The sequence below is a fragment of the Terrapene carolina genome, unplaced genomic scaffold, assembly GCF_002925995.2.
Source record: "Terrapene carolina triunguis isolate 2854851 unplaced genomic scaffold, T_m_triunguis-2.0 Scaffold96, whole genome shotgun sequence".
NCBI classification, from domain to species: domain Eukaryota; kingdom Metazoa; phylum Chordata; order Testudines; family Emydidae; genus Terrapene; species Terrapene triunguis.
This window is the reverse complement of record NW_020664447.1, coordinates 38530098-38557370: the sequence shown is the minus strand read 5'-3', so window position 1 is coordinate 38557370 and position 27273 is coordinate 38530098. Positions and strand designations below refer to the sequence as shown.

The 27273-nt window shown below is 49.4% G+C and overlaps 1 protein-coding gene across 1 annotated transcript in view; it reads right to left on the bottom strand.

Annotated features, from left to right (window-relative positions):
* The window catches only part of PAPLN (papilin, proteoglycan like sulfated glycoprotein), a 63934-nt gene that overhangs the window by 18153 nt on the left and 18508 nt on the right, over positions 1-27273 (bottom strand). The window contains exons 3-16 of the mRNA XM_029911432.1: positions 23578-23693; positions 20239-20299; positions 19330-19432; positions 18493-18623; positions 18007-18130; positions 17092-17172; positions 15749-15921; positions 14930-15053; positions 12950-13076; positions 10977-11042; positions 6037-6244; positions 2962-3138; positions 1633-1789; positions 242-328 (exon numbers count right to left, since the gene is read on the bottom strand). Coding sequence (XP_029767292.1) covers positions 242-328; positions 1633-1789; positions 2962-3138; positions 6037-6244; positions 10977-11042; positions 12950-13076; positions 14930-15053; positions 15749-15921; positions 17092-17172; positions 18007-18130; positions 18493-18623; positions 19330-19432; positions 20239-20299; positions 23578-23693 — 1735 coding nt within the window. The remainder of the gene's footprint in view (positions 1-241; positions 329-1632; positions 1790-2961; positions 3139-6036; positions 6245-10976; positions 11043-12949; positions 13077-14929; positions 15054-15748; positions 15922-17091; positions 17173-18006; positions 18131-18492; positions 18624-19329; positions 19433-20238; positions 20300-23577; positions 23694-27273) is intronic.

The window sequence follows — 27273 nt, the reverse complement described above, 5'->3', positions numbered from 1 at the left end:
GGGGGGGGGGGGAGGGCGGCAAGCCCTGCTGTGGCCCCGCTCTCCCCGGCGGCCGGAGCGCCGCACCGCCGCCCCCCTCCAGGTGCCGCCCCAAGCACCAGCTTGGGTGCCTGGTGCCTGGAGCCGGCCCTGATTGTTCCTCACCCTAGGATTCCTGGCAGCTCATGGAAACCACATAAAGAAAGGAAATAAAGAAAACAGTGAAGAGGACATCATAAAAGAAAACATAAGACCTCCAAACCTGTTGTGCCACTGTCTGGGTAGTAGCGGGTCAGCAAGTACTCTCGGCTGATGTCATAGCCTGTGGTGTCCTGCATACTGGGAACCTCTGCAAAGAGATGGACAAATGACAGAATATAGGCAGTGGGTTGGACTAGTGAATACATGTGTCTGTATTCACCTGTGCCATGGGATGGGACAGGAGAAGAAATATTCAGATTGGGATAAAGTGTCCCCAGAATTATTCCAACTCCTGGGGGGACCCAGTGTGGGAGGAGCTTGGCATCATTCTCTGTCAACCTGCATAATCCACTGGCACATTCCTATAAGGCAAGAAGAGGGAGAGAAAGACACTAGCCAAATAACCAGATGACATGTTGAAACATGTCAAATTGTGGATCTGCCATGACACAGCTGTGGGCAGCAGCATCTCTGCAGCCTTTAGCTTTCAGGCCAGGAGGGTCAATATCCTAACTCTGGACAACAGAATCCATCTCTCACAGTGTGCCAAAAATTAATTGCCCAACAGGGGATAGTGAGACAGTAAGACGGATTAACAAAGATGCCTATGGTTAGCACTGCTAAGCAATGGTGAAACACTGTCTGCTCTGTCATGTGAGACTTCAGGTAACTAATTCTGGGGCCCATTTTTAGGCTGCTGTTGCTTGAAGCCAAGACTTGATAAATGAACCAATCAGGAGTGGGTGGGTCCTATGGCTTTGGGGGTGGAACCATAGCATTAATATGGCCAATAGGAGACCTCAAAGCTCCTGAAGCCAATGAGGAGTTTTGTTTGCTCAGAGCATCCATGCTGATGGACAGCTTGGACTGGATGGAACATCAAAGCAATACCCCTAGTTCTGTGGTGATAGACCCATTAGGACAGGTTTTGGTACATTTGGTTTGATTCCCCTATATGGCTGGAGGGAGAAGTATGGGGAGCTAGTGTTTGTAACAACACCCTGGTCAGCGTGTTGGGTGCCCCCGTCTATACCTGATCCACAGAAGATGAGACTGTTACAGCCCCAGGCTACAGATCCATGCCCAAGCTGCAGAGACTCACACTTTTAGTTCTGGTGGTCCCTGATGCAATCCTCAGTGTCAGCCAAGACAGAGGCCATCAGACAGGTAAGGGAAATACAGGAATTAAAAGCATCAGTCTCAAAAGGGGCAGGCACTGGTGTTGCTCACATGCCTGATGAACATGTTTCAGACAGCACAGGTAGCAGGAACCCCACTCCAGGCACTGCGGGAAGATGGAGCAAACTAGCTGCTCTATGAAAGCTGCACGAATGGGCAGGCAAGGGGCAGAGGCCTCGAAACAATCAGCTCTGCTGGCATGGGATACTGGGAATTTTTATTCAAAAGCAGGAACATCCTAGGAAAATCCAGATGTCTAGTAATGTCACTTACGCTGTGGCAGATAGCAGGGCTGAATGTTGCAGCTTCCCAGCACAGCGGGGGTCTGTGGCTGGCTGGCCTTGCACGTCTCAGGTGGGTAGAATTTGGAATCACCATCAGCACAGATGACCTGGCGTGTTCGGATGCCTGAGTCGCAGCTCTTCGAACACTTGGGCAGAAAGATGAGGAGAGAGAGCAGGAAGACAGAACACAGTAACCCCATGAGCCTGGCATGCTGACCAGGAACATGGTTAGCAGCTGGCAAAACATGCCAGAGCATAGCCCATGGCAGCCTGCTGAATGATGGCATGACCAACATGGAAGTGTTGAACATGCCTAGGAGCAATTTGACTGTTACTGGGGTCCAACAGCCATGCTAGGCACAGTCCTAAAGTCCCCCTTCCCTGGGGCCAGGTACCAAATTACAATGGGGCTGACAACGGAGCAACCAGGTTTGATGGTTCTGATAGCATAGGTGACTGGCATTGCCACCTTTGCTAGGAAGTAAGGTGGGGGTGGCAGGGAGGGATTGGCAGCAGCCAGGAATGAAGGCAAGGAAGTCAGGGAATGGGGAGTAAGTATCTGTGTAAAAACATCTGCCCCAGCAAGAAACTTCTCGCCTTTAATCAGATACAGGACATCATTTTCAAAATTAGGCACCCAAACCAAGCGCCCATTCCCTCATTTGGTTGGACTCCTATGCATCAGACAGAACCAAATTAAGGCGTAAGGGCTCACCTAGCCTTGTTAAGACCCCATCTACATGGTGCCAGGAACTGCGCTTAGCATCTTTTAAGCCAGTTCAGGCTAACTCAGCTGGCACAGATGGGGCAAAATTCCTACTAGCTTTGGTGTTGATCCTGACCACAAGTCAGGCTAAACACAGTTTGGCCCTTTACCTAAATTTTAGGCAGACGACCCTCTGTTTAAACTGGGTTACCCTGAACCCTTTCAGAAACATACTTCAATTCACCAAACATGATGTCCAGCCCAATAGAGATGGAGCCTACCTCATACTCCGTCTATCACATTCAAATGGATAGCTGTGATGTTGATAGTGGTGTCACAGAAATGGGAATAATGAAGCAACAGGAGTGGATTGTTTCAGTGTATCGGCTGCATGCTGCCACAGTCACTGAAACGTTAATCCCCCCCGAGGGCTTGTTTTTGGAGCAGACACAAGCTGTGACAGTGAGCTATGGAGCTGATAACGAAGGAGTATGTGCTTCTGGCCTCAACAACCAACATGTGGACCGATTCACTCACAGTGCAATATGTGAGAAACACTGCATGAGTACAAGTTAATTGATGAAGTGAGCACCATGAGGATACGACACTCACCAGGCCCCAGGCTCCAATGTGCCAACCAATTTTCTGGATGCAATTCTCCTTGCTGCAGGGCTGGCTGAGGAGTGGTTTAGGCTCTGTCAGGCAGGCAAAGTCTTGAGTCTGAGAGCCCAACTCGGTTCTGCAGGTGACAGTCCGGGTCTGAACGCCCTCTCCACAGCTAGCTGAGCACTGCAAGAAGGACCCTGATTGTTATAGGGAATGCAGCCAGGTACCTCTAAGTTTCCGGCTCTGCTGCCCAATTTCAAAATAGATATCAGCTTTGAAAACGTACAGTATGAACAACCATCAGAGAAGCAGCCTAACGCGTATGTTACTGGGATGCCATCGTTCTTAGGCTGTATAGGAGGCAGAGTAGCCTGACTGACAGGGCACTGGCCTGGGACTTGGGCTCTATTCCTGACTCTGCGACTAGCTTGCTAGATGACTTGGGCAAGTCACTTCACCTCTAAGTTTCCCCATCGATGAGGATACTGACCTTCTTTGTAAAGTGCTTTGAGATCTACTGATGCAAAGTGATACACACTAGGGTTACTATATTTTAATTTAAAAAAAAAGGAGGACACTCCACAGGGCCCTGGCCCCGCCCCCGCCCCCACTCCACCCCTTCCCCACCCCTTCCCCAAAGTCCCCGCCCCAACTCTGCCCCCTCCCCTGAATGCTCTGCCCCCTGCTCCTCCCCCTCCCCTGCTTCCCGCGAATCAAATGTTCACGGGAAGCCTGAAACAGGGAGGCAGCAGGTAAGCTGGGGCTGGGGCTGGGGCGTGGCCCAGTCCGGCCCCCCCGGCCGAGCGGCTCCTTCTGGCGGCCGGCTAGCCCAGGCCAAGAAGCTCTGGCCCCGGCGTCTCCCGCCCAGCTCGGCTCGGGCCCTGGGGCACCGGCCCCCGGCCGAGCACTGCCGGCCCCTGCCCTAGCCGAGCACCGCCAGCCCCAGCCCCGGCCCCGGCCCCCTGGCCCCCGGGCCCCCGGCCGAGCACTGCCGGCCCCAGTGGCTCCAGCCCCCGGCCGAGCACCGCCGGCCCCTCCCTCCCTATTTTCCCGGACATGTCCGGCTTTTTGGGATTTCCTCCCAGACGGGGATTTGAGGCCCAAAAAGCCGGACATGGCCAGGAAAATCCGGACGTATGGTAACCCTAATACACACAAGCTACAGGTTATTATGTTAGTGGTAAGGATTTCAGAGCAGGGAAGAGGGCATAGGTTCTTGCATTGTCCAGATCCCCGGCCCAAAGACCTTGTCCCACTCAAGTGATCCACCTTCTGGCTCCTAATCTGTTTCTCCTGATGACAGAGGGAGAAGAGGAACTCTCTGTTTTTTCACAGGATGGGGCTGTGTTGCGACCACTATGCTAGAAATTACATTTTATATATTTTTAGTGTTTTTCGATGCCACGTTCCTCTTTTAATTTCACTGTCATGATTCCTAGTATCCAAACCATTCTGGAATCTGTAGCAGTCTCCATATTTATATATATTTTTTGCCTCTTTCAGGACAAATGTAGAGTCCCGAATCTGTTTCAGGAATTGAAATGCCATGATGTTATGCCACACTGTCACATTAGATTGTTCAACATCTTCATTAACGATCTGGATGATGGGATGGATTGCACCCTCAGCAAGTTCGTGGATGACACTAAGCTGGGGGGAGAAGTAGATACGCTGGAGGGTAGGGATAGGGTCCAGAGTGGCCTAGACAAATTGGTGGATTGGGCCAAAAGAAATCTGATGAGGTTCAACAAGGACAAATGCAGAGTCCTGCACTTAGGATGGAAGAATCCCATACACCGCTACAGGCTGGGGATCGATTGGCTAAGCGGCAGTTCTGCAGAAAAGGACGTGAGGATTACAGTGGACGAGAAGCTGGATATGAGCCAACAGTGTGCCCCTGTTGTCAAGAAGGCTAACAGCAAATTGGGCTGCATTAGTAGAAGCATTGCTAGCAGATCGAGGGAAGTGATATTCCCCTCTATTTAGCACTGGTGAGGCCACATCTGGAGTACTGCGTCCAGTTTTGCCCCCCCGCCCCTCACTACAGAAAGGATGTGGACATATTGGAGAGAGTCCAGCGGAGGGCAATGAAAACGATTAGGGGGCTGGGGCACATGACTTATGAGGAAAGGCAGAGGAACTGGGCTTATTTAGTCTGCAGAAGAGAAGAGTGAGGGGGGATTTGATAGCAGCCTTCAACTACCTGAAGGGGGGTTCCAAAGAGGATGGAGCTCGGCTGTTCTCAGTCTTGTCAGATGACAGAACAAGGAGCATTGTTCTCAAGTTGCAGTGGGGGAGGTCTAGGTTGGATATTATGAAAAACTATTTCACTAGGAGGATGGTGAAGCACTGGAATGGGTTACCTAGGGCGGTGGTTGAATCTCCATCCTTAGAGGTTTCTAAGGCCCGGCTTGACAAAGCCCTGGCTGGGATGATTTAGCTGGGGTTGTTCCTGCTTTGAGCAGGAGGTTGGACTAGATGACCTCCTGAGGTCTCTTCCAACCCTAATATTCTATGATGCTGTACCTTTTCAGGCAATGCAATGTCTCAACACAGCGATACAAATGTTGCCAGGCTGTACTGAATGTAAGTTCTGGAGAATAAATTTCAGCCCTGCACTGAAGATCGACTAGACAGGACTTAATAGGTGTCCTCCATCTCTCCTTTCTATGCTTCTAGGATTTCAAATGTCCTCCTCATTGGCAGGCCTGCATGCAAGTGGTTCAAAGAGTGCCCCCTTGTGGACACACAAATATACCCAGGCACCAACAATCCAACTCGCAATATCATGTATGGGCTGAACTCTGCCCAGACATACAGCTTAGTGCAATGCCTTTGTAGATCAAGGACCAAGGCAGATTTTGTCCTCCGTCTACACAGAGTATGTTCTACAAGTCCCTTTCTCTGCCCAATCTGCACAGGATTTAAATCTGTTGCAGCCCTAGATGGAGAACCTGTCTCTTTAGCTCAAGCTGTAGCATTTCATACTTCTAGCTCTGAAGGTCCCTGGTTCAATCCCTGGTGTGCTAGCTCAGAGGGTGGTTGTCAGATATGTACATTGCATTCAATGTGTGAACTCACCTCCGACCAGGGCCCTGTGCTCCACGTCGCACACTGTCGCATGTTGCAGGGCTGCGTGCTGCGGGGCTGCTCCGCAAAAGCCATGCACTTGGCATCATCCACCACCCCAGGGGAGCCTTGTCCATTGTTTGACATGCAGTAAACTGAGCGAGTTTGGGTACCTCCCCCGCAGGTGGCTGAGCAGGCTCCCCACTCCCCGGTTTTCCAGCTGTAGGTAACAGAAAGCCGTCACAGAACCAATGAACAAAGAGGGCTAGCAAGGAAGTCTCTGTACTTAGGGCTTGCTGTATCACAGTTGGTGCCCAAAGGGCCAAGGTTAACCCTGAAATCCCCAGTTCAACCAGTTAGGGAAAAATCTCTTTTTGTGTTGTGACATCAGCAACAGAAAGAAAGGAAGCCACAAAGGGCCATCACAGCGTGACAGGACATCACAGGGTCATATTTTTGTCTTCCATCAAGAAAATTGGCGAATGTGGCAATTTGACAGAGTGCATAATACCTGCATGTCCAGGAGGCATCCATGAAAGTAACAGATGCCTACACAAGTTGACCATATATTAAGTGAGTTTCACCATAACAGTCTGTGTGGAACTGATCACCATTACATTACCAGAGGCAGAAACTCAAATGTAGCTGGAGTAAAGTTACAGGTGAGTTTAAACATGAACAATTGCTGCATAGCATAGGTGGGCAATGGGGCAGCGCTGTGGAACCAATCTGTGAGTGCAACCCACTTGGCTTTCTGACTGTGTGGGGACCCCTCAGGTCTGGTCTACTGTTAAAATTTAGACTGACCTAGTTATGTCACTCAGGGGTGTGAACAATTCATACTGAGTGGCATAGTTAAGCTGACCTAACCCCCAGTGTACATGAGGCTAGGTCGCTGGAAGAATTCTTCCTTTGACCTAGCTACCACCCCTTGGGGAGGTGGATTACCTACATCAACGGAAAAACCATGTCCATCGATGTAGGAAGTGTCTACAGCTGTGCCCCTGTAGTGCCCATAACGTAGCCATGCCTTTAGAGCACCACTTTTATTTATTTATAAAAGGAAGAGGGACAAAAGGCATCTCTCCATCACACTAGGGCCCTATCCATGAAAACATCACATACAGGACTGTACAATAGAAGACTAGCAATGCAATCAGCCCGACCACTTAAACTCCAGCCACAAGCTACAGCATAGAGACAAACCAAAACCCCATTCTGTCTCAAAGCCAATTCTTAAAGTGTGGGTGGTGACCCCTTGCTGGCGGTCAGTGGACAGCTTCCTTGTCACATGGCTTAGGTCCTTATTTCCAACTGCTGACTTGCATTAAAAAAGGCTAAATATTCATTTGACAAACACTTTGTCATGTAAACAGTTGCAGTAGTTGCCACCAAGTTGGGAGGGGAGGGCTCCCCAAGATAATTCCACTGTTAGGATGAGGTCCACATTATGAAAGTTTGAAAACCCTTGCCCTAGCCCTTTCCACCCATGCTCCAACCCTATGCCTGGGAACACAGATGAGCCTTGCAGCATGCCTTGAAGGACAACAGGGGGTTATTTTGGACATAGGCACTGACTTCCTGATTTCCCAGGGGGTGGTCGACCCCAGCTCCACCCCAGGTCCTGCCCCCCTCCACTCCTTCCCCCAAGGCCTCACCCCTGCCCTGCCTCTTCCTGCCCCCATTCCATCCCCTCCCCCAAGGGCGCCCCATAGACAACTGGTGCCTCCCCATACTGGGAGGCATGATCTAAAGGGGAGGTCACGTGTCCCCCTGGACAACCACCCCTCTGCGCCCAGCCCTGGGCCACTGTGCTCTCCCTGCCGCATGTTACCTGCAGGAAGGGGGCGCTCTGTCCTCCCGCTGTGCCTGGCCCCCCCGAGCATGTCCTGCTGCTCTCCCCGGCAGGAGTGAGCCTGGGCAGGGAGCAGAAGGGAGCCACTTCTAAAGTCGCCCCCTCCTGGTTGCTGCCCTGCAGCCCGCCAGCTGCCTGAGAGAGCCTGGCTGGGGAGGCGGCTTCTGCTTCCTGCCCAGGCTCAGCCGCCAGGGACCGCAGCTGAGTGAGTTGGAAACGTGCCGGGAGGGGGGGGCTCCAACTCGCTCGTCCCCGATCCCTGGCACTCAAGCCCAGGCAGCCACCTCCCCAGCCAGGCTCTCTCAGGCAGCAACCAGCCCACCATGCTGCAGAGCAGTGTCCCAGCAGCCGGAAGGGTTTGGGCCCTTCCACTCCCCGGCATCTGGGGAAATCTCCCCTGATGTCACCCAGCCCCGCCTTCACCCCACCTCTTCCCACCCCATTCCACCCTCTCCCCTGCCTCTTCCTGCCCCCCACTCCTCCTCCTGCACACCGCCAAACAGTTGATCGCGGCAGGAGGAAGGTGCTGGGGGGATGGGGAGGAGCGGATTGGCGAGGCCCGCCGGGGGCCTCCCCGGGGGAGGAGAGGCTTGCCGATGGGTGCTCAGCACCCACTATTTTTTTTCCATGGGTGCTCCAGCCCCAGAGCACCCACAGAGTTGGTGCCTATGATTTTGGACCACAGTGGTGTGTGGAGCCCAAAGTCAGAGGTAGGGGGTGCTCATGGAGAACTTCCTGCTGTCAGCTACCTTCCAGTTAATCAAGTGAGCTCCAGCTAAAATAGCTCCACTGATTAGTCAAGAGGGCAGATATAATTTTTGCCATCTCCTTCTACTTGTTCCCCCAGCCTGTCATTATCACCTTCATCTTAACCAGACTGAGTCCTCAGCCCATCCTCCTCATTAACTCCACTAAGGGTCCCATATATTTACTGAGCAAGAGAAGCGACACAATAGAATCCTGTACAAGAATGCCTTCAAGGTCAATGAGCAATTTCCCAATATAACTCTGGGTCCTCTCAGCCAGGAAGGAATACAGCCACTCAATTCCTACCTATGACTGTAGGTAGGGTTACCAGATGTCCTGATTTTATATGGACAGTCCTGATTTTTGGGTCTCTCTTATATAGGCTCCTATTATCTCCACACCCCGTCCCGATTTTTTACACTTGCTGTCTGGTCACCCTAACTGTAGGCCAGTCATAAACAACTCACAGTCAACTGCAATTAAGGCAGTTGATAGATCTAATAGTATTAGTGTGAACACCTGATCATTCATTATCCATCAAGTTGTGTTTCTGTACCGTACACAAGTCTGCAACCAAACTGACAAGGGCCAAGGAGATCTGGGGCACCTAGATACTATAAGAGCATCTTGTTGCAACCTTTTCAGTTATCTTACCCAAAAGAGGGAAGATTAAAATGGTTAAATAATTGCTCATATTGTTAATGTCAAGCAATGGTTTCTTTTGCAAAGGGCATATGCAAGTGTCCTTCAAAGCAGATGGCAACTTGTGCTCTTCAAAGGAGGCAATTACAATTTCCACAAACAATGGACCTACTTCTTCCCAAATGACTTTTAGCAAACAGGAGGGACATGGAGCTAAGTCACAGACTGTGGTTAAAAATTCACCCAACACCTCCAGTACCTCAATGAGTGCCACAGGATGAAATCTGAGCAAAGAAGACCTGGTGTTTGTTCCCCACAAGATATAATTCTGTGCTGCCACGAATGCAAATAACTCAGTCTAAATCTGCAAAATAACTAGAAATTCCCTCTCAACAAGAATCAGCAGCCAGGCACAGACTGCCCAGATTAATCAGGCTGCTGACCACACAAAACAAATTCACTGATCAAGATTTTGCAGATGCTATAGTGGAGTTAAAAAACCAATTCTTCATTTTCCCATAAAGCCATAGCATAATATGCTTAATAGGCAGCAGGTTTAAAATAAACAAAAGAAACGCACATACAACGCACAGTCAACCTGTGGAACTCCTTGCCAGAGGATGTTGTGAAGGCCAAGACTATAACAGGGTTCAAAAAAGAACTAGATAAGTTCATGGAGGATAGGTCCATCAAGGGCTATTAGCCAGGATGGGCAGGGGTGGTGTCCCTAGCCTTTGTTTGCCAGAAGCTGGGAATGGGCGACAGGGGATGGATCACTTGATGATTACCTGTTCTGTTCATTCCCTCTGGGGCACCTGGCATTGGCCACTGTCAGAAGACAGGTTACTGGGCTAGATGGACCTTTGGTCTGACCCAGCATGGCCGCTCTTGTGTTAAAAGGTCTTTATGATAATTGGCCAAATTCACTCAGAGGCTTTTGCAACTGGTACTCAAGGCATCTTCTGCCTCACTTCTTTCATCACAGGCCATCTGTAAACCAAGGTGACCTGTGAGATTGAAGCTATGAAAGAAGATGCCTAAGGACCACCCTATTGACAGTAGAGGGCAACATGGTGGTAAGTCCCACTCAGCCATTAGTAGAGTGGTCTGCTGGGAGGACAATTTTTCTCTTTTTTGCTTCCGGTGCCATGGTGGAGAGCCATATCATCGCAGTAAACACTGCATCCAGGCACTTTTGTGCCTGCACTGGAGCACATGCTGTTGGGAGAAGAGCTTCGGAGGAAACTTGAGGTTGCAACAAAGAAAGTTTGGCATTCTGACTAGTTATTAAATAATCTGATTCACTGCAGTCCTACCCCATTTCTGTTTCTTTCTATGAGTTTATCACCTTGACAAATTGAGCAAAATCTTCAAAAGCAGCCGCCTTGCCCAAGGGAAATGGCAATGCTTATTTCAGGGTCAGAAACAGAAAGATACAAAGAACTGTCCCCTCCAACAGTCACATCAGAAGAGCAAATCATCAGTAGGGCTCACCAGTGTCTGAGCAAAGCTTCCCCTTTTCTAGTACCCAGGACCCTCCACCATCATTTGTGGGGGGTGAGAATCAAAAGCAAAGCACCATCCTAGACCGTCACCAAGGATGAAAACACCCAGTGGGGTTCACCAAGCAACTAGATTTTCTAGGTGGGAAGTGGGCAGAGAATAGCTGAAGCTCTGCTTTCTATAATCTCTATCTCCTTCTTGTTACCTCTTCATTTGAGAGCTCCAGGCTCCGCTGTGGCTCCACACTCCCGGCAGATAGATGTAAGATATCCTTTATACACAGAACAAAGGTTTTAAAGGACTTTAAGCAATATTTAGAATTCTAGAGCTACAGCTTATTGTGTAGGCAGAAATGTTCCCAGGTCTCCAGGTGCCCTCAAAACACAGGGGCTCCAACAGGCCTCACACTAATTCCACTGGATACGCAGAGAGGTGACACCAGGGTGTCCCAGGGTGATAAAATGGTACATGCTGTGGATACCCAAGTTGGAGCCATGTGGCAGCCAACTGTAAGTGCAATGGAAGGGGGAGCTTGACAGCCCAATAGGAGGAATGATTGCAGGGCTCAGCCCTCTCAGAAAGGGCCAGGACCTGGGGAATGCACCCTTAACTCCCCTCGCTCTTATATTTGCAGCTCTAAGTGAAGGGAAGAATGAACACGAAGTGAATCCTTCTCCTTCCCCCACTTTGGCTAGGATAATATCTCCAGCAACTCTAGCTAGGCAAAGTGAGAGCCCCTGGTTTTGGACACAGACTCAGGCCACGTAGATCCATTCCTTATGGGCACAGAAATCCATTCCCACATCTTGGATAAAACATTTCAAAAGTGCCTAAGGCTACATCTATACTACAGCTGGATTGACGCTCTGAGGCCTTGGCTACACTTGCAGCTGTACAGCGCTGTGAGTTAAACCTGTCTTCGTACAGCTGAGTAGGGAAAGCGCTGCAGTCTGTCCACACTGACAGCTACTAGCGCACTGTCGTGGTCACATTTGCAGTGGCATTGGGAGCGGTGCATTATGGGCAGCTATCCCAGCATTCAAGTGGCTGCAACGTGCTTTTCAAAAGGGGGGTGGGGTGGAGTGTGACAGGGAGCATGGGGGGAGAGAGAGTGGGTTTTTGGAGTGCGGACACGCACGCTGCTTGCAAGTTCCGACCCCCCTCCCTCCTCCACCGCTCTCTCACTCACTGAAAGCGAACAGAGCTGTTTGTTTTTTTCCTCACAGACCAGATAAGTAGCCACTCGCTGAAAGGGACCCCCCCTCTCCCCTCCGCGCTGCCTCTCTCTTCAAGCAAACATTAGCTGTGGGCGTTCCAAAGGGACCCCTCCTGCCTGCCTCTACGCATTCACAGCAAACACTAGCTGTGTTTGTTTTTTTGATAAGCAGCTCCGGGAGCCCGGAGTTCACAACAAAACAAAGAGAGGCATCACAACAAAACAAGGAGAGGAAGCTTCACTTAAAAGGATTATGGGGAGTTTCCGGAGGTCAATCACTGCATAATAAGGTTACTCCCCGCTTACACTGGAGCACCAGCGTCTCAGCCACTCTGCAGCAGCTGTTATTCCTCTCGGGAGGTGGAGTACATGCAGCGCTGCAGCCATGGAGATACAGCACTGCAAATGCCTTGCCAGTGTGGACGGGAAGTGAGTTACAGCGCTGGGGGCGGCTTTATTGCGCTGTAACTCGCAAGTGTAGCCAAGGCCTGAGATCGATCCACCCACCAAATCAACAGCAGATCGCTCTCCAGTTGACCCCTGTACTCTACCCCCAATGAGAAGAGTAAGGTAAGTTGACAGGAGAGTTTCTCCCGTCGACCCCCCGTGGTATAGACCTAAGTTATTCATATAGTTGGAGTTGTGTAGCGTAGGTCGACTTACTGCAGTAGTGTAGACATTGCCTAAATAACTTAGCAGCCTATATCCCACTTTCTAAAGTGACTAAGGCACTAAGTCCCATTGACCACTGTTCTGCCAGTCACAGCTCAGGTATCACCTACCCCTGGGTGCTCTAGAGACATCTGTTTCCACTGACATGTGAAGTGTATGTTTCTTTCATCAGCTCCAGACTGGGGCGGCAGTGGAGGAAGCTGAAGGCAATCAGCATTCTTTTTCCTGGGTCTCAAGATACTTCACAAAGGGGTTGAAGAATCCAGAGAGGTGGAAAGAGAAAGTCTCACCGTTTTGTCTGGGGACAGGCTTGAAGACCACATGTCCGGTTATTGGCTGGCTTTGGTTTGTCCCTGCACATATAGTCTGGATAAGCTTCATTGTCTATGGTGCAGAACACCAGGCGTGATTGGTAACCTAAAGGAGAAGAGGAAAAGAATATTCTGGTCAAAGTGGCCCATCCATAAAAGGGATTTAAATGCAATGGTTTGGGGAATGGCACATTTCTGAGGTAGTCTGGAGCCCTCACAGCATCTGCAGGCTGCCGAGAGAACTGGGCCAGGTGCAACTCCAGGATTCTCTATACAACCTGTTCCCCCATAAATTGTCCAGTGGTTAGGGCAGTAGCCTAGGACTTGAGAGACCTGGGTTCAATTCCCTGATGCTCTATGGACTCTCTGTGTCTCAGCTTCCCAACTGTAAAATGTGGATCTTAGTATTACCCTACTCCAGGGTGGTGTTGGAAAGATAAACACACGAACGATTGTGAGGTGCTCAAATACTCTGGTGAAAGAGGCTATAGAAGTACCTACCCTAGATAGTGGCTGGGCCCACTGGAAGGGTAAGAGAGATCTGGAAGGAATTTTCCTTTAGCTCAGGTAGCTGTGCCCTGTGTTTTGGAAGTTGAAGAACCAGGATTCTAATTCTGGCTCCTGAGGGGTGTGCCCTGCCAGACATAGAATCATAGATTATTAGGGTTGGAAGGGACCTCAGGAGATCATCTAGTCCAACCCCCTGCTCAAAGCAGGATCAATCCCCAACTAAATCCCCAAATGGCCCCCTCAAGGATTGAACTCACAACCCTGGGTTTAGCAGGCCAACGCTCAAACCACTGAGCTATCCCTCCCCCCATAATTTATCAAGTAATTGTGTCCGTTGTCTGCAACACATGGACTTATTACAATAGCAGAGCTGTGGGTCAGCCCAACGAGGCTGGGTCTAAGCCAGGATGAAAGTGGATCAGCCCCTGGGGAAAGGGGCAACTCTGCATCCCTATTCCAGGATTATAACAGCAGGGGAGGTGATGTCACCTTCTACAGAGGCATCCTTGAACTCATATTATGGGCAAGAGAGGTAAATCACTGCAGCAAAGAAGGTGAGAAAGGGCAGGCAGGAGCTCAGCATACTGTGAAACTGGTTTTCACTGAGAATCCATGAGTGTGTTGACGTGTACATGGCATGACCACAGGGGAGCTCTGGCAGCCTCTCTGCTGGATGGATGCGCCATATGGAGGCACTAGAGGTGGCAGGTTAAGTCACGTGGGGGTGGAGCAGCAAGGAGATGGGCTTGGTGAGGACGTGTTTTGGGTGGCTCGAGGGGGCGGAACTATGTGTAAAGGGCTGAAGCTAAACCAAAGAAAACTTAGGTTGCCTGTCAGGAAGAAATCTTTGACAGAGAGATCTATTGGTCTGGAAAACTGTCCCCAAGGGAAGCAGTGGGAGCACCATCACTCAGGACATAGAAAACTAGACTGGACAAAGCATTGAAGAACAGAACGTAGGGAACAATCCTGCAGTGACCCCCAGGTGACCTCCAATTCACAGACCCTTCATAGCCTACTGCAGCTGCCAATGCTCCTTAATCTCTCTGTGGGACAGCCCTGCGGATGGGGCCGTTGACAGCTTTTCAGATGGCAGTATGTAGCGTCCTCCCTTTCGGATACTGGCTGTGCATTGGGTACTGTCTGCCGCTGGTGAGGGTGCCCCCAACCCCAGGGCCGGCTCTGGCTTTTTTGCCGATGCAGGCAAAAAAGCCTCCGGCCGCCGCCCCCCCCCCGGGGGGGGGGGGGGGGGCCGGGGGCCCCGGGGGGGGGGCGGCGAGCCCCAGGGGGGGGGGAGGGCGGCCAGAGCGCCGGGGGGAGGGCGGCGAGCCCGGCCGTGGCCCCGCTCTCCCCAGCGGCCGGAGCGCCGTGCCGCCCCCCTCCAGGTGCCGCCCCAAGCACAAGCTTGGTGGGCTGGTGCCTGGAGCCGGCCCTGCCCAACCCTCTTACCTCCGCCGCACTCAGAGCTGCAATCACTCCAAGAGCCATAGCTCCAGCTGTAGCCCGAGCTGTACCCTTGCACGGGCAGGTAGTATTCATACTGCACCCCCTGGTTTGGCTCCTGGCAGATGAGCTGCAAAGGAAAGAGAATGAAGTAAGAGCCAGAAAACAAAACAGTATTTTCTCTCTCTCCTGGCTGCTCTTCCCTTCCTTATCTTAGGATCCATGCAAGGTAAACTCCCGCTTCTGCTCCCTGCACCCCTCTGTTCATTGGCCATTTATTTTGTGTGCTTTGTTTCCTCCCTAATACATCTTAGACTCTAAGACTTAGAGCACTCTTTCCAGTGAAGAGAGAGCATGCATATTCCTCAGAGCTGGCTGATTGTGCTGATCCTCTAATAGGCAGCAGGTGGTATCCTGGGCTGGCCTTACGCACAAGCATAATGAATAGCTACTTGGGTGCCCCCATCCTATACCAGATCTTTAATTCATGAGCGTCCCCTATTATCTTCTTTAGCTTCTTGACCAGAAAGAAGAGACAGCTAATCACTACCAGGTCTCCTCCTACTGCCTCTCTGGTAACAGGACCAGAGCAGACAGTGGTGTGAACATGGCTTGATAGTGCCCCTTCTTACAGGGGAAGGCCTCACAGATCATAAGGCTGGCCCTGGTGATATCCCTGCTCACTGGGCTCAGTACAGGTGTATCACCTCCCCTGTCATCATCCTGTAGAAACCAAGCACATCATCTCTGCAAAATGTGATGTGCAGCCCAAGACCTACAACCAGAGCACGACGATATTAAGAGAGGATAAACACAGCTGCTTACCTCAATGACTAAGGGCTCAGTGGTGGGACCCCTGGAGTGAAGCAGCTCAGGGGCCAGGTCCCCTTCAGAGCCTCGATCGTAGTGCACAACTGTGCTAGCGATATGCAGGTCTCGGCTGAAGTCAATCGTCCAGTGCCCATTCAGATAGTATTCCCCCTGCACATTCTTGATGGCTGGACAAAGCCACAGGGCACAAGAGAGGAGGTGGGGGATGAATGGGTTGGAAGATCCACTATTTACATGACACGCTGACACCACTTCAACCAGATGCCATATAACATGGCTTTACGCTGTGCTCTGGATCTCACAGGACATCAGCAACTCACGAAGCCCTCAGTTCAGCCACTTGAAACCCAGCTTCCTCACACAAGCACCACAACCTTCCTAAAAGCCGAGAGTAACTCCTGGGCTAACGTACCAGTGTCCATTAGACAGTGGCAATGGGTGCATCAAACATGGTAACTCACGGGAAATGAATGCCCTCTTGTGTTCAGTACCTTCTGCACTGGAGATAAACATCTGTGTTTCCCTTCGGTGTTTGTTTTCAACAAATGCCAAGTCAAATCAAGTCCCTGTAGGAAATCATTATCCTGTGACAACATTCTAGCCCCACTGATGCTCCCTTGCTCAGGCTCTCTGCTTTTCTGCACGTTGAGCCTTTTTCACTGCAGGGTCCAACTCTTTGCCACAGATTCCATTGCAGCCCTTGCCGTATTCTCCATTCCCCACCTGATTATTGCATGTTCTGTTTGGTAGGCAAAGGTGTTTGTGTTGCAATGTGGCAGAGAACATTTTGACACCGTAATGAAAACCCTGCCGTGTTTGTACTGTACAAGAGCATGTCAGGAGTCCATCAATGGAGCATGGGGAAGATAGGGCCTAATGCCCAGGGAACTGGCCAGCCCAGAAGAGGCCTGTGTGCTGGGAGCCCATCCCTAAAGCAGAGGTGGCAGAAGTTTGGATTTGACTTTACCAAGCTTTGTGGCAAACAGACAAACCCCGACCCAAACTTTGCCATGTTTGTCAGACTCTTAGAAGTCCCAGGCAGAAGGTTTAAATAGGGCTTGGTCTTTTTATCCTCACGTATGTAGAATCACAGTAGTGGTGCTAGGCCAAGTCCAAGTCCCAGGTCTGAGCACCCCTAGTTCTCTAATGGTGTTCAATATCCGAACCTGGATTTAGAATTGAACTTTGTGCCCAGCTCCTCCCTTTGCAGGGGGTAGGCCCAAGCTTCTGCCCCACATGCCCCTGAACTCTGGTGTGTTGGAAAGTCAGAATAGAATTTTGTGGCTTGAGTCCATTTCTATGGTGTCGTAATACATTCATTACAATGTCTGTCTTACCCAGGAAGTTCCTGCTGGGCATAACTTCCTTAATGTGGAGGCTTGTGGCTCCCATGGGAATGATGAAGATTTGATTGTAACCTGAAGAAAATGAAGGAAGTTGGTCAAGGTACTGACAGACAGTGATGGAGGATGTGAGAGGCTCGCCCATGTGCGTGGCTGCACTAGTGGCTGCATGGATGAGTTATGAGATAACTGGAAAGAACTCAATCCAGCTGTTGCAGCTTCATTGATTTTAGGATGGCTGCACCCAGATTTGTTTCACCCATGGAGTAGTCCACCCACTTCATGGCTAAAATACATCTGAGAGCAGCGTTATCAGAGCATCGCACTCTGAAAACAATACAGTTAGGGGCCTGTTTGGGCTTCCATTACAAACCCTAATTTTCAGCGTTTCCTATCTCAGACATTTCAAAATGCATCAGATTGAAACTCTGCAGACAAAGATTCATCCCAGTGCAATCGTTAGGCTGAAGTAGTTCAGAGCCAGCCAAATGTGGGAGAGCCAGGTTCCAAGTCCTGGTCCCCGTCTCCCACTCCTTTGGGGGGTTCTGCAGACCTTGGGTAACCAGCTCCATTGCAAAGAGCACTTCCAGCAGGCATGCTCTGAGGGACAGTTCAATGGAACCTCTGTCTAGAAGAGTTGTGGCATCTACAAGAGACTAAGAGAGGGGGACGTGGGAGAACCTTAGGGCTGCAGTGGGAAATAGGAGGGGACCCCCACATAGAGGTGGTCATTATGTTTTCTAGCTCTAGCCTGCTGTATGGGTGGGTTGGATGAGTGCACTGGTCTAATGGCTCCAGTAAACAGAGAGAGCAGATAACTCCACCAGCTCCATGCAACGGGTCAAAATGAGGCCAGGCTTACTCTGTCCTTCTCCCGTTCATCCTTCCAGAAAATCCAGACTACTGTACCTTTGGGGAGGCTGAGCACATCAAAAGTGCCCTTCACGTCGTAACAGGCCCTGCCATCCCCTCCACACTGCAGGCACTTATCTTCCTTCTTGGCAGAATTGAGCATGTTGTCACAGCCGACAGCCTGTCAAAAAACAATGGCATTAATGTGCTTAAACCAACACCAGAGCATGGGGTGGGATGGAGAAAGAAAAGGCCAGGGCCTAGACTGATCACTAGGAGGGGGATAAACTAGATAGCTCCGGGTGCAGTAGAAAGGGTGGGTGATTGGGCTGGTGGTTAACTCTCCCCAAGAGTCCACAGAAATATATGTACATGCTCCCCACTCTTCCTTCAGTTCCCTAGAAACCAAATGCATTTGCTGTGTTGTTGGATAACAAGGGCATCGTTTGGGAAGGGCTGGATAGGACAAAGGGAAATGCCAAGAAGACTGACATACACCCACTCTCTCTCATAGAAAAGGGATGAGGTGGTAGGACGACTTACTTGGCAGACTCCCTCGACACAAACATCCCGTTTGCCTGGCTCACAGGGCGTCCCATCAGCCACTGCTTCCTTGTGCCTGTAGTAGAAGTTCTCTCCCTTGGGAATACAGTTTAACTCGCATTTATTGGGAGCTGGAAGGGAAGAAAATAGCAGGTGTCACGTGACATGGTTAATCCCTTACAAATACACCATGAGCCTGAACCTGAAATGTGGGATTAGGCCCTGAGGAGTGGATTGCTATTAACATTAATGACTGGTTCCTGCAGAATACGTTCCCATGTAGTACGAGGCTTTTCAGAGAGAACAAATGTTAACACAGAAGAACACCAGTAACATATCAACAAAGAATGAAATTCTTCAGGTAAGCGTTAAAAAACCCAATAACTCAGAGCTGGCTGGGTGAATATGGAAGACAGCAGAGTCCAGTGGTTAGAGCAGAGAGCTAGGACTTCTGATTTCTATTCCTGCCTCTAAACTTGGTTCTCTGAGTGTCCTTGAGCAAACCACATGCAGCAAGATTTTTGGCAGCGTTCACTAACTTGAAGAGCTTTATTTTTGGGGGGTCCAATCTGAGATACCTTTTGCCTGATTATCAAAGGTATTGAACAGCTGCTGGAGCTATAGATTTCTGTGCCTCAAAGGCAGCCCTTGCCAGAGATCTTGTGCAATTGTTCTGGAAGATGATCCATTCCAACAGACACCTATAGCTGTTCCAGAAGAGGACCCCTCCAGACAGACACCTATGCATTTAGGACTCTTTCCAGACAGAGACCCCCTACTTTCAGGCAAAGCCAAATACCCCCAAATCAAACAAGTTTAAAACCTTGTATCCATTACCTCCATAATAAGGCAGCCACTTGTATCTCTTTCCTTGGAATTCTGTCCCATCAAACTCAGCACATTGCTCTGCTCGGAAGTCTCTGGAGCCCTCAGGGCAGCTCTGTGGGGGAAGAGAGAACCCAATCGCACAGTGTTCTCACAGGGAGGAGGGAGGTAAAGGAAAGGATCTCACTGGGGTGTGTTCCTCACAGCTTCCCCACAGACTGGCAGTGACCAAGTCACTCCTGAATGCAGCTCTGACACATGACAGCGCATTACACTGTCTCCAGGTCAGGCCAGCTTCATTCTCATCTTAAAGCAGGTGATTAGGGAACTGCTTCTTCCTAGACAGAAGGTCTTTGGATGGCTACCAAGCTATAACCATGAACATCAACAGTATGAGTGCTCCCTGATTTCTTTCCATGGCGTTGTCCATAATAAACCAGACCCATCTCATAGTCAAAGGATTCAGACCCAGAGCCCTAAACCTTTTCTCATATTGTCTTCCTGCTCTCTCTGCTCCCCACAGTCTCTCAAATGCAACCTTGATGCTCCGTATGTGTTGGGAACCTCTGAATAGGCTCTGGATAATAGAAGGAATTCTCAGTGTAGTGAGCAGACACTGGGGTTTTCAGAAAACTGAGGGTGAGATAATTGTAACTATACTAATATCTACATGCTGCAATCACCAAACAGAGTTGGTATGTGCCTAGAATCTATTGCACAAGGGCACAAATTCTAGCCTGGGGCCTAATCACCTGTGAGCGTCCCCAAGCAAACAGTGTTCACCAGCAATACTGGCTCTGGTGCTCGTGGGGAGAAGAATCCCATTGGCACTGAGAGGGCTCAGCACATGGCTTCTGAAGAAAATTAAGCTCCTCCGGGAGAGGAAGCAGCAGGAAGGAGAGAATGTACTGAGCACTGTACCTGAATATTGCACAAGCGATAGTTTCGAGTTGGTCCAATACAGTTAGACCCACCATCTGTCCTGAAAGACAGAGAAACAACATGAAGTAGTTCTGAAGAGATTGTAAATATCATCCCCACTGCTATTTATTAATAATCTCCCAGGTAACACAGTGAATTTATCAGCACTTTGCACACAGCATGCAGCACTAAGACACATTTCCTGTCCCAAAGAGCTAACAACCTAAGATATCCTATTTCTTTCCTACAATACTGAACCTGGCATCTTTCAGCACATTCTCTTGATGTAATCTTGTTATAGATACAGGTAGTATATACACTATGTATTGCCACAGGGTGGTTTTTAAATTTTCTGGGGGCAACGTTTTTTCCCCACCAATTAGTGGAGGCAGTTTCTTTTATTCTTTGTCAGGCTTTTTATTAACACAAAGCTTGATGTCTCTAACAGCACCTGTGTGATACAGCATGTCTACCTGGGGGTGAGCAGGAAGAGTGGGTGGGGTGGCAATGGATATGAAGTCAGTGTGCACGCACACTTCAAACTACCCTGCCATTTACATTCCTGCTGTTATGGGACTCATTAGCTGGAAGAACAGAATGGCCAAAGGGAAGGGAGGTAACCATCTTCCCTGATTTTATATCTGACTCTTCAAAATGAGAGGGATACAGCTCAATGCCTAACAAGTTCATATCCAGGGAGAAATTGGATTTGAAAAAGCCATCTGTTGTACCCAGAGGCGGATTAGGGATTTGCGGGGCCCTGGGCCAGAACAAGTGGGGGCCTCTCTCCACCCTGCAGTTATCCAACCCCACCCCCAGACCTCCTGCTGGGGAAATGGGGTCGGGGTGCAGGGGCTTGCCCTGCCCTGGCCCCCCACGCCTGGCACTCCTGCCGGGGAGCGAGGTCCGGGCATGGGGTCATCCCCAGCTCCCCAGCAGGAGCTCCAGGTGGGCAGAGCAGGGCAAGTCCCCACATCCCAACCCCATTTCCTGGCGGGAGCGGGGCAAGCCCCTGTGCCCACCTGGCAGGCAGGTGAAGTGGGTCGGGACCTGGGGGTGCCTATTTTTCTGGGGGGTCCCCAAATTGGCCGGGGACTCTGGACACAGCCCATTGGCTCAGTGGCTAATTTGCCATGGGTTGTACCCCTCCTGCTTCTCTCTCGGTCCATCATCTCAGCACTTGTGACACAGGAAGGCGGGTCTCCAGGAATGCTGAGTCAGCACAGAGCGAGACAGGCCAGATCATGAAGCAAAGGGAAGAGGCATGTTTGGAGATTTTGTTTTTTTGAAATATTGCAGAACAATCAGAACTCTTATAAAAAGCCTATTTTAAAAGGAGATTGAGGAGCCAAAGGGAGCAGAAGGGAGGCTGCCTACTTCAGCTTGTGTTCTTTTTGGCTATGTCTACAGAAGGATTTTTAGACCTATCATTATCAATGGGGGCAGCTATACCTGCTCATGGAGGTTCAGTCATTGTTACCATCTACCCCTGCTCAGAGGTTAGATGAGACAATGTTAACAGTGCCTGAACAATGGCCACCTTATGGCTTCTGCTGGGGCAGCACCTGTTGGGAATCATGGGTCTGAAATAGAGGCCAGAAAATAGAAATCCCCTCCTATGAAAAATGTCATATTTTGGGGGGGGGGAGGGGGAATTGTCCCGATATCAAAAATGCAAAATTCTTCACGGGAAGGGATTTCCAGAACAATTCCATTTGGGGAGAACCGAAGGATTTAATCTAAGAGAATCTGACTGAGGCTGCCAGAGGCCAAGTGCCCCTGTTCTCTGACTTCCTGGCTCTTAGCCTCACCACCTCCTCTCTCTGGCAGCCAGGCAGCAAGGAGAAGAGAACCAGGGCGGCTCAGCTTCCCCACCAGAGACACAGCCAGGTAGGGCAGGTGGCAGGAAGGCTGAGCACTGGGAAACAGGAACGCCTGGGCACTCAGTTGCCAACAGCCTGCCTGGAAGGCTCTTGTCAATTTTACTTTCTCCCTGAAGCAGAAAATGAAATTGACAAGAGCCTCTGGGGCAGAGAGGTTGTTTCAATTTTCCTGATGGACAATCAGAATTTTTCTGGGAATCCCTTCCTGGGGAGGGGGTGGAGGGGGAAATGTTTTTGACTTTTTGTCCCAATTTGGGATGAAATGTTTTTCGAAAATGTAAATTTTTTTTTGCAGGAAGGGATTTCCCTTTTCTGGCCAGATCAGTTTCACACCCATGATTCCCATTAAGTGCTGCCTCACCAAAGGAAGCTGTCATATGGACATATCTTAGGCACTGTTAACATTGTGTCATCAAAAATCATTCCAATGGAAAATTTCCCACCAGCTCTGGTCTGAAAAATCTTAGCATAGACACGGCTTTCAGCCTGCAGGAGAGTGATAGACCCAGGGGTGTGCACATTTCCCCCACAGGGCACCATAATCCTGGCCAGAAAGACACCCTTTTGCCATATCAAACTTGTGCCCCAAACACAACTTTTCTTTTCCAATTAACCTCAGACTTTCCAATGATGCCATTCTCCTCTAGCCTGGGCATTTCAGACTGAAGAGAGCCCAGCCTATTCAGAAAGTTAGAGGAAAATCCCCATCAGGTTTATAACGAAAACTATGTGAAAAGCTTCCTATATAATAGAGTTTTTACTGTGACTCCATTAAATATTAGAGATGGCCTCAAACTGTAACCTCAGATAAGAACCCCCCTCAATCCACCTTGAATATGGATCAGTTTGGATTTGTTCCCCTGGATCTGAACCCACCACCATAATTTTAGCTGTGGCTAGGGCTGAAAACTGGAAAAGGCCTATTTTCTGGATCCAGTGGGAACAGCTGGTTTCTCAAGATTTAAGATATTTGGGCTGAAATTTTGACAGAAAAGCTGATGCAATTTTGGCATCACCAAAATCAAATGTTAGCCTTGTTCAGCTTTGAAGCCACACTCCAAACCCTAATAAAAGAAACCTAAGGTCAGCTCCTAGGCTGGTGTAAATTGGTGAAGCTCTATTGAGGCTAATGGAGCAATGAGGATTTACACTTGCTGAGGATCTGGCCCCATTCTGGATCCAAACTCTGCCTCCCAGTTTCATCTTATTTATATACACTATATTCCACTTCATCTAGATGAACTCTTCTGGGGGAGAGCTGCTTATTAGAGATGCCTTCCAGAAACCAGATTTAGCCTTGTTTCCATGCAGGGAATGAGAGAGGTCAAACTTTCTTCGGTAGGCGATTGACAGCTCATTTCACCAAGAGACATTAGAAAGCTACCCTGAGCTACCTGGTGATGCCTCTTATGGGAGGAGAAAGAGCGTGGTAATATAAAAAGAAGAAAGCCCTCACCTTTGCGAGTAGCAGCGCCGCTGCCGAAAGCTGATGCCCCCACCACAGCTCCGACTGCACTCGCTCCATTCTCCCCAGCCCCCCCAGAAATCAATCTGCCGCTTTGCCTTGCGGGCCTGTGAAAACCAAACATTCAAGTGAACATGGTGAGACAGAACAAAAGCAGCAAAATTGAACCAACTACTGTGACGTTGCAGTCTATATGATTTTATAAAAATTTGATAATGAGTGAATATAATGTAACTGGAATATGCTTCATGCAAAAGGTCTCTTGTAAGGTATCATTACAAAGCTTATTATCTACTGAGTGTGATCATCCTATTTGTATAAATGAACCACTCTTGTATATGAAACTAGAAATATGAAATATAACTCTGCGGGCCTATTGTAATTATGCAAAGTGTGGGCCATTAATGGTGGTTTGGAATCTTGAGGACAATTGTCTGCAGATGGGTGTGTTTTACCTGTAAGTCTTCCTGTATGTGTGTGTTCTGGCAAGTGGGCAATGAAGTCTTGCAGTGACATGTGATCATGTCACCTGAACTGGAATCCATCTTTAACCTAGGGTGATCAGATAGTAAGTATGAAAAATTGGGAAGGGGGTTGGGGGTAATAGGCACCTATATAAGACAAAGCCCCAAATATCGGGACTGTCCCTATAAAATCGGGACATCTGGTCACCCTACTTTAACCTGGTGTCTTTCCATTGAGAAGGAGGGGGTGGAAACCTAGAGAGGGACAAAGGATTCCCGCCTTATGCAAAAGATATATAAAGGGGAGGAAAAGAACAAAGAGGAGAGAGGCGCCATCATGAAGAATCCCCTAGCTACCACCTGAGCTGGAACAAGAGCTGTACCAGGGGAAAGAATTGTGCCCAGACCTGGAAGGGGTCCAGTCTGAGGAAAAAACTTACTGAAGCATCTCTAAGGGTGAGATTATTTGGTTTGATTAGACATAGATTTGTGCATTTTATTTTATTTTGCTTGGTGACTTACTTTGTTCTGTCTGTTACTACTTGGAACCACTTAAATCCTACTTTCTGTATTTAATAAAATCACATTTTACTTATTAATAAACTCAGAGTATGTATTAATACCTGGGGGAGCAAACAGCTGTGCATATCTCTCTATCAGTGTTATAGAGGGCGAATAATTTGAGTTATAAGCTTTATACAGGGTAAAACGGATTTATTTGGGTTTAGACCCCATTGGAAGTTGGGCATCTAAGTGTTAAAGACAGGAACACTTCTGTTAGCTGCTTTCAGGTAAACCTGCAGCTTTGGGGCAAATAATTCAGACCCTGGGTCTGTGTTGGAGCAGACGGGAGTGTCTGGCTCAGCAAGACAAGGTGCTGGGGTCCCGAGCTGGCAGGGAAGGCAGGGGCAGAAGTAGTCTTGGCACATCAGGTGGCAGCTCCCAGGGGGTTTCTGTGATCCAACCCGTCACAACTACATCATGCTGTACCAAGCAAAGGTGTTACCATTCCCTCTCCCTAGCTAATGGATAAGGAGATAGAGGGAAAAGGACAAGAGCCAGGAACAAAAAGCCTTAAGTACTAGAAAAAGCATCTAATGCCCCTCCCACCCAAGGGATAGCAAGCCCGAACATCTAAACTGCAATTTTATGGCCCTGCAGACCAAGTCCTGTGAACTTGAGCCAGCTGATCTGGGCCCACCATGGCTGTGCCACAAGTCTTTTATTGCAGCATAGGCATACAGGCCAACTCTATTCACCTTCAATCCATTCGGCTGCCTCCGAGAAAGGATCCCAGCTCCTTGGAATGTTTACGTCTTTCCCAACACTCTAGACCAGCGGTTCTCAAACTGTGGGTCGGGACCCCAAAGTGGGTTGTGACCCTGTTTTAATGGGGTTACCAGGGCTGGTGTTAGACTTGCTGGGGCCTGGGGCTGAAGCCAAAAGTCTGAGCCCCACGGCCCAGAGTTGGAGCCAAAACCTGAGGGTTTCAGCCCTGGGCGGAGGGGCTCAGGTTACAGCTCCCACCCACCCAGGGCAGAAGCCCTCAAGCTTTGTCTTTGCCCCCCCAACCCGGGGGTGGGGTGGGGCTCAGGCTCCCACTTTGGCCCCCTGCCTGGGGTGGAGGGGTTTGGTCTTCAGTCCCCATTCCCAGGGTCGTATAGTAATATTTGTTGTCAGAAGGGGGTCGCAGTGCAATGAAATTTGAGAAACCCTGCTCTAGACACAAAGCACTACTTCCCAGATTAGGCAAAAAGATATGTTGACATAGGCATCACCATCCCAGACCAGATCAATAGTGCCATGTACTCCTTTATCCTGTCTCCAGGCCCAATTCTTAAGAGAAAGGCATAAAACACCTACAATGCAGCTGTCTGCAATATGATTCCAGGGAGGGACATTTTTTCCTGACTATCCCTGGTGATCACCACATGCTCTGGGCATCAGCATTGATAGCCCTAATCATGTTTGTATTCTAGATGATATAACTGAGGTATGGGTGTCAAGGGAACCCATAGATGCACTTTAGACTAGGATAAGATATTGGTACTAAGCGCAATGCTATCAGTAAGAGAACATTGCCCCAGAAGGGTATAAAATATTGTAGCTGGGGGAAACCTGGCTCATCGCAGTCAGCATGATCTGTACAGAGAAAGATGTGGAACTCGGGGAGGGGGGGAGATATTCTGAGAAGGAATAATGATTGCAGGTATGCAAGGAGATTACTTACTATGAGATTATTTGGAAGAAAGAATGGGGGGAAACAGTGCACCCCAGGGAGAGATAGGAGTCCTGGAGCAATAATACATTCTGGATTTAGAATGGCAATTGAAAATAAGGTTTGTAACTAGGGTTGTGTGTCTGTGTCCATAGGGCTCTGTTTGCAAAGCCTGCGGTTGAGAGGGGCTAAGTGTGCTGCTTGGGCAGTAAGCCAATGTTGCTACCGACTGGACGATGGAGCTGAGACAGATATAAAAGGTTGCAACAGGAGTCAGTAGCTGTCTTTACACCCACTCCATTTCCTTTGCCCTTTAATGTTATAATTCTATCCAAAAAGCAATCGAGTTTATCTGGCAGGATTTATGAATCCAGGATGCCTACTGCTAATGGTTACATCACTCTCAAGGGCCCAGAGCCTGGACTGCATCCAAGCTATATTGGGTACAGCTCAGGAAGGGAGGGGTGCAAAGGTGACGGTGTCTTTGGGAATATATCCAGAGCTTCCCTAAACATTCTTTAGTACTTTAAATACGAACACATGTAATAGTCAAATCTTAGACTATTTACAACCTTGCAGAAAAGAGCAGCAAAAGGCTATTAACCTCCTGTGTGCTGACTGCCACTGCAACACCTGTGCAATGAAGGCATGTGTGTTCTTGATAAAGCTGGCATTCCCCTGCACCCAGACATCATCTTCCAGTTGCACTCCGGGAATGGTCTCCTGCTGAAGAACAAGCTGTTGCAGGCTGGCATCACAGCATGATGATATCACTCATTGTGATCTTATGTTGTAACAGAATAGTTGCTGGGTTGGGTTGGATCAGGCTGATCCTAAAACGGTTGTTTCAGATCTCCAGTACGACTGTTGGCCCAGCCATAGCTTGGCCTGGCCCTTGTAAACTATCAAATTAGTTCTTCCCCAGAAAACAGTGTGTAAATTCCCCCTTGTCTTCTAGAGACAGCTTTTTTATTTTCTATCTGTATTTCCTTGCTTGTATTCGAG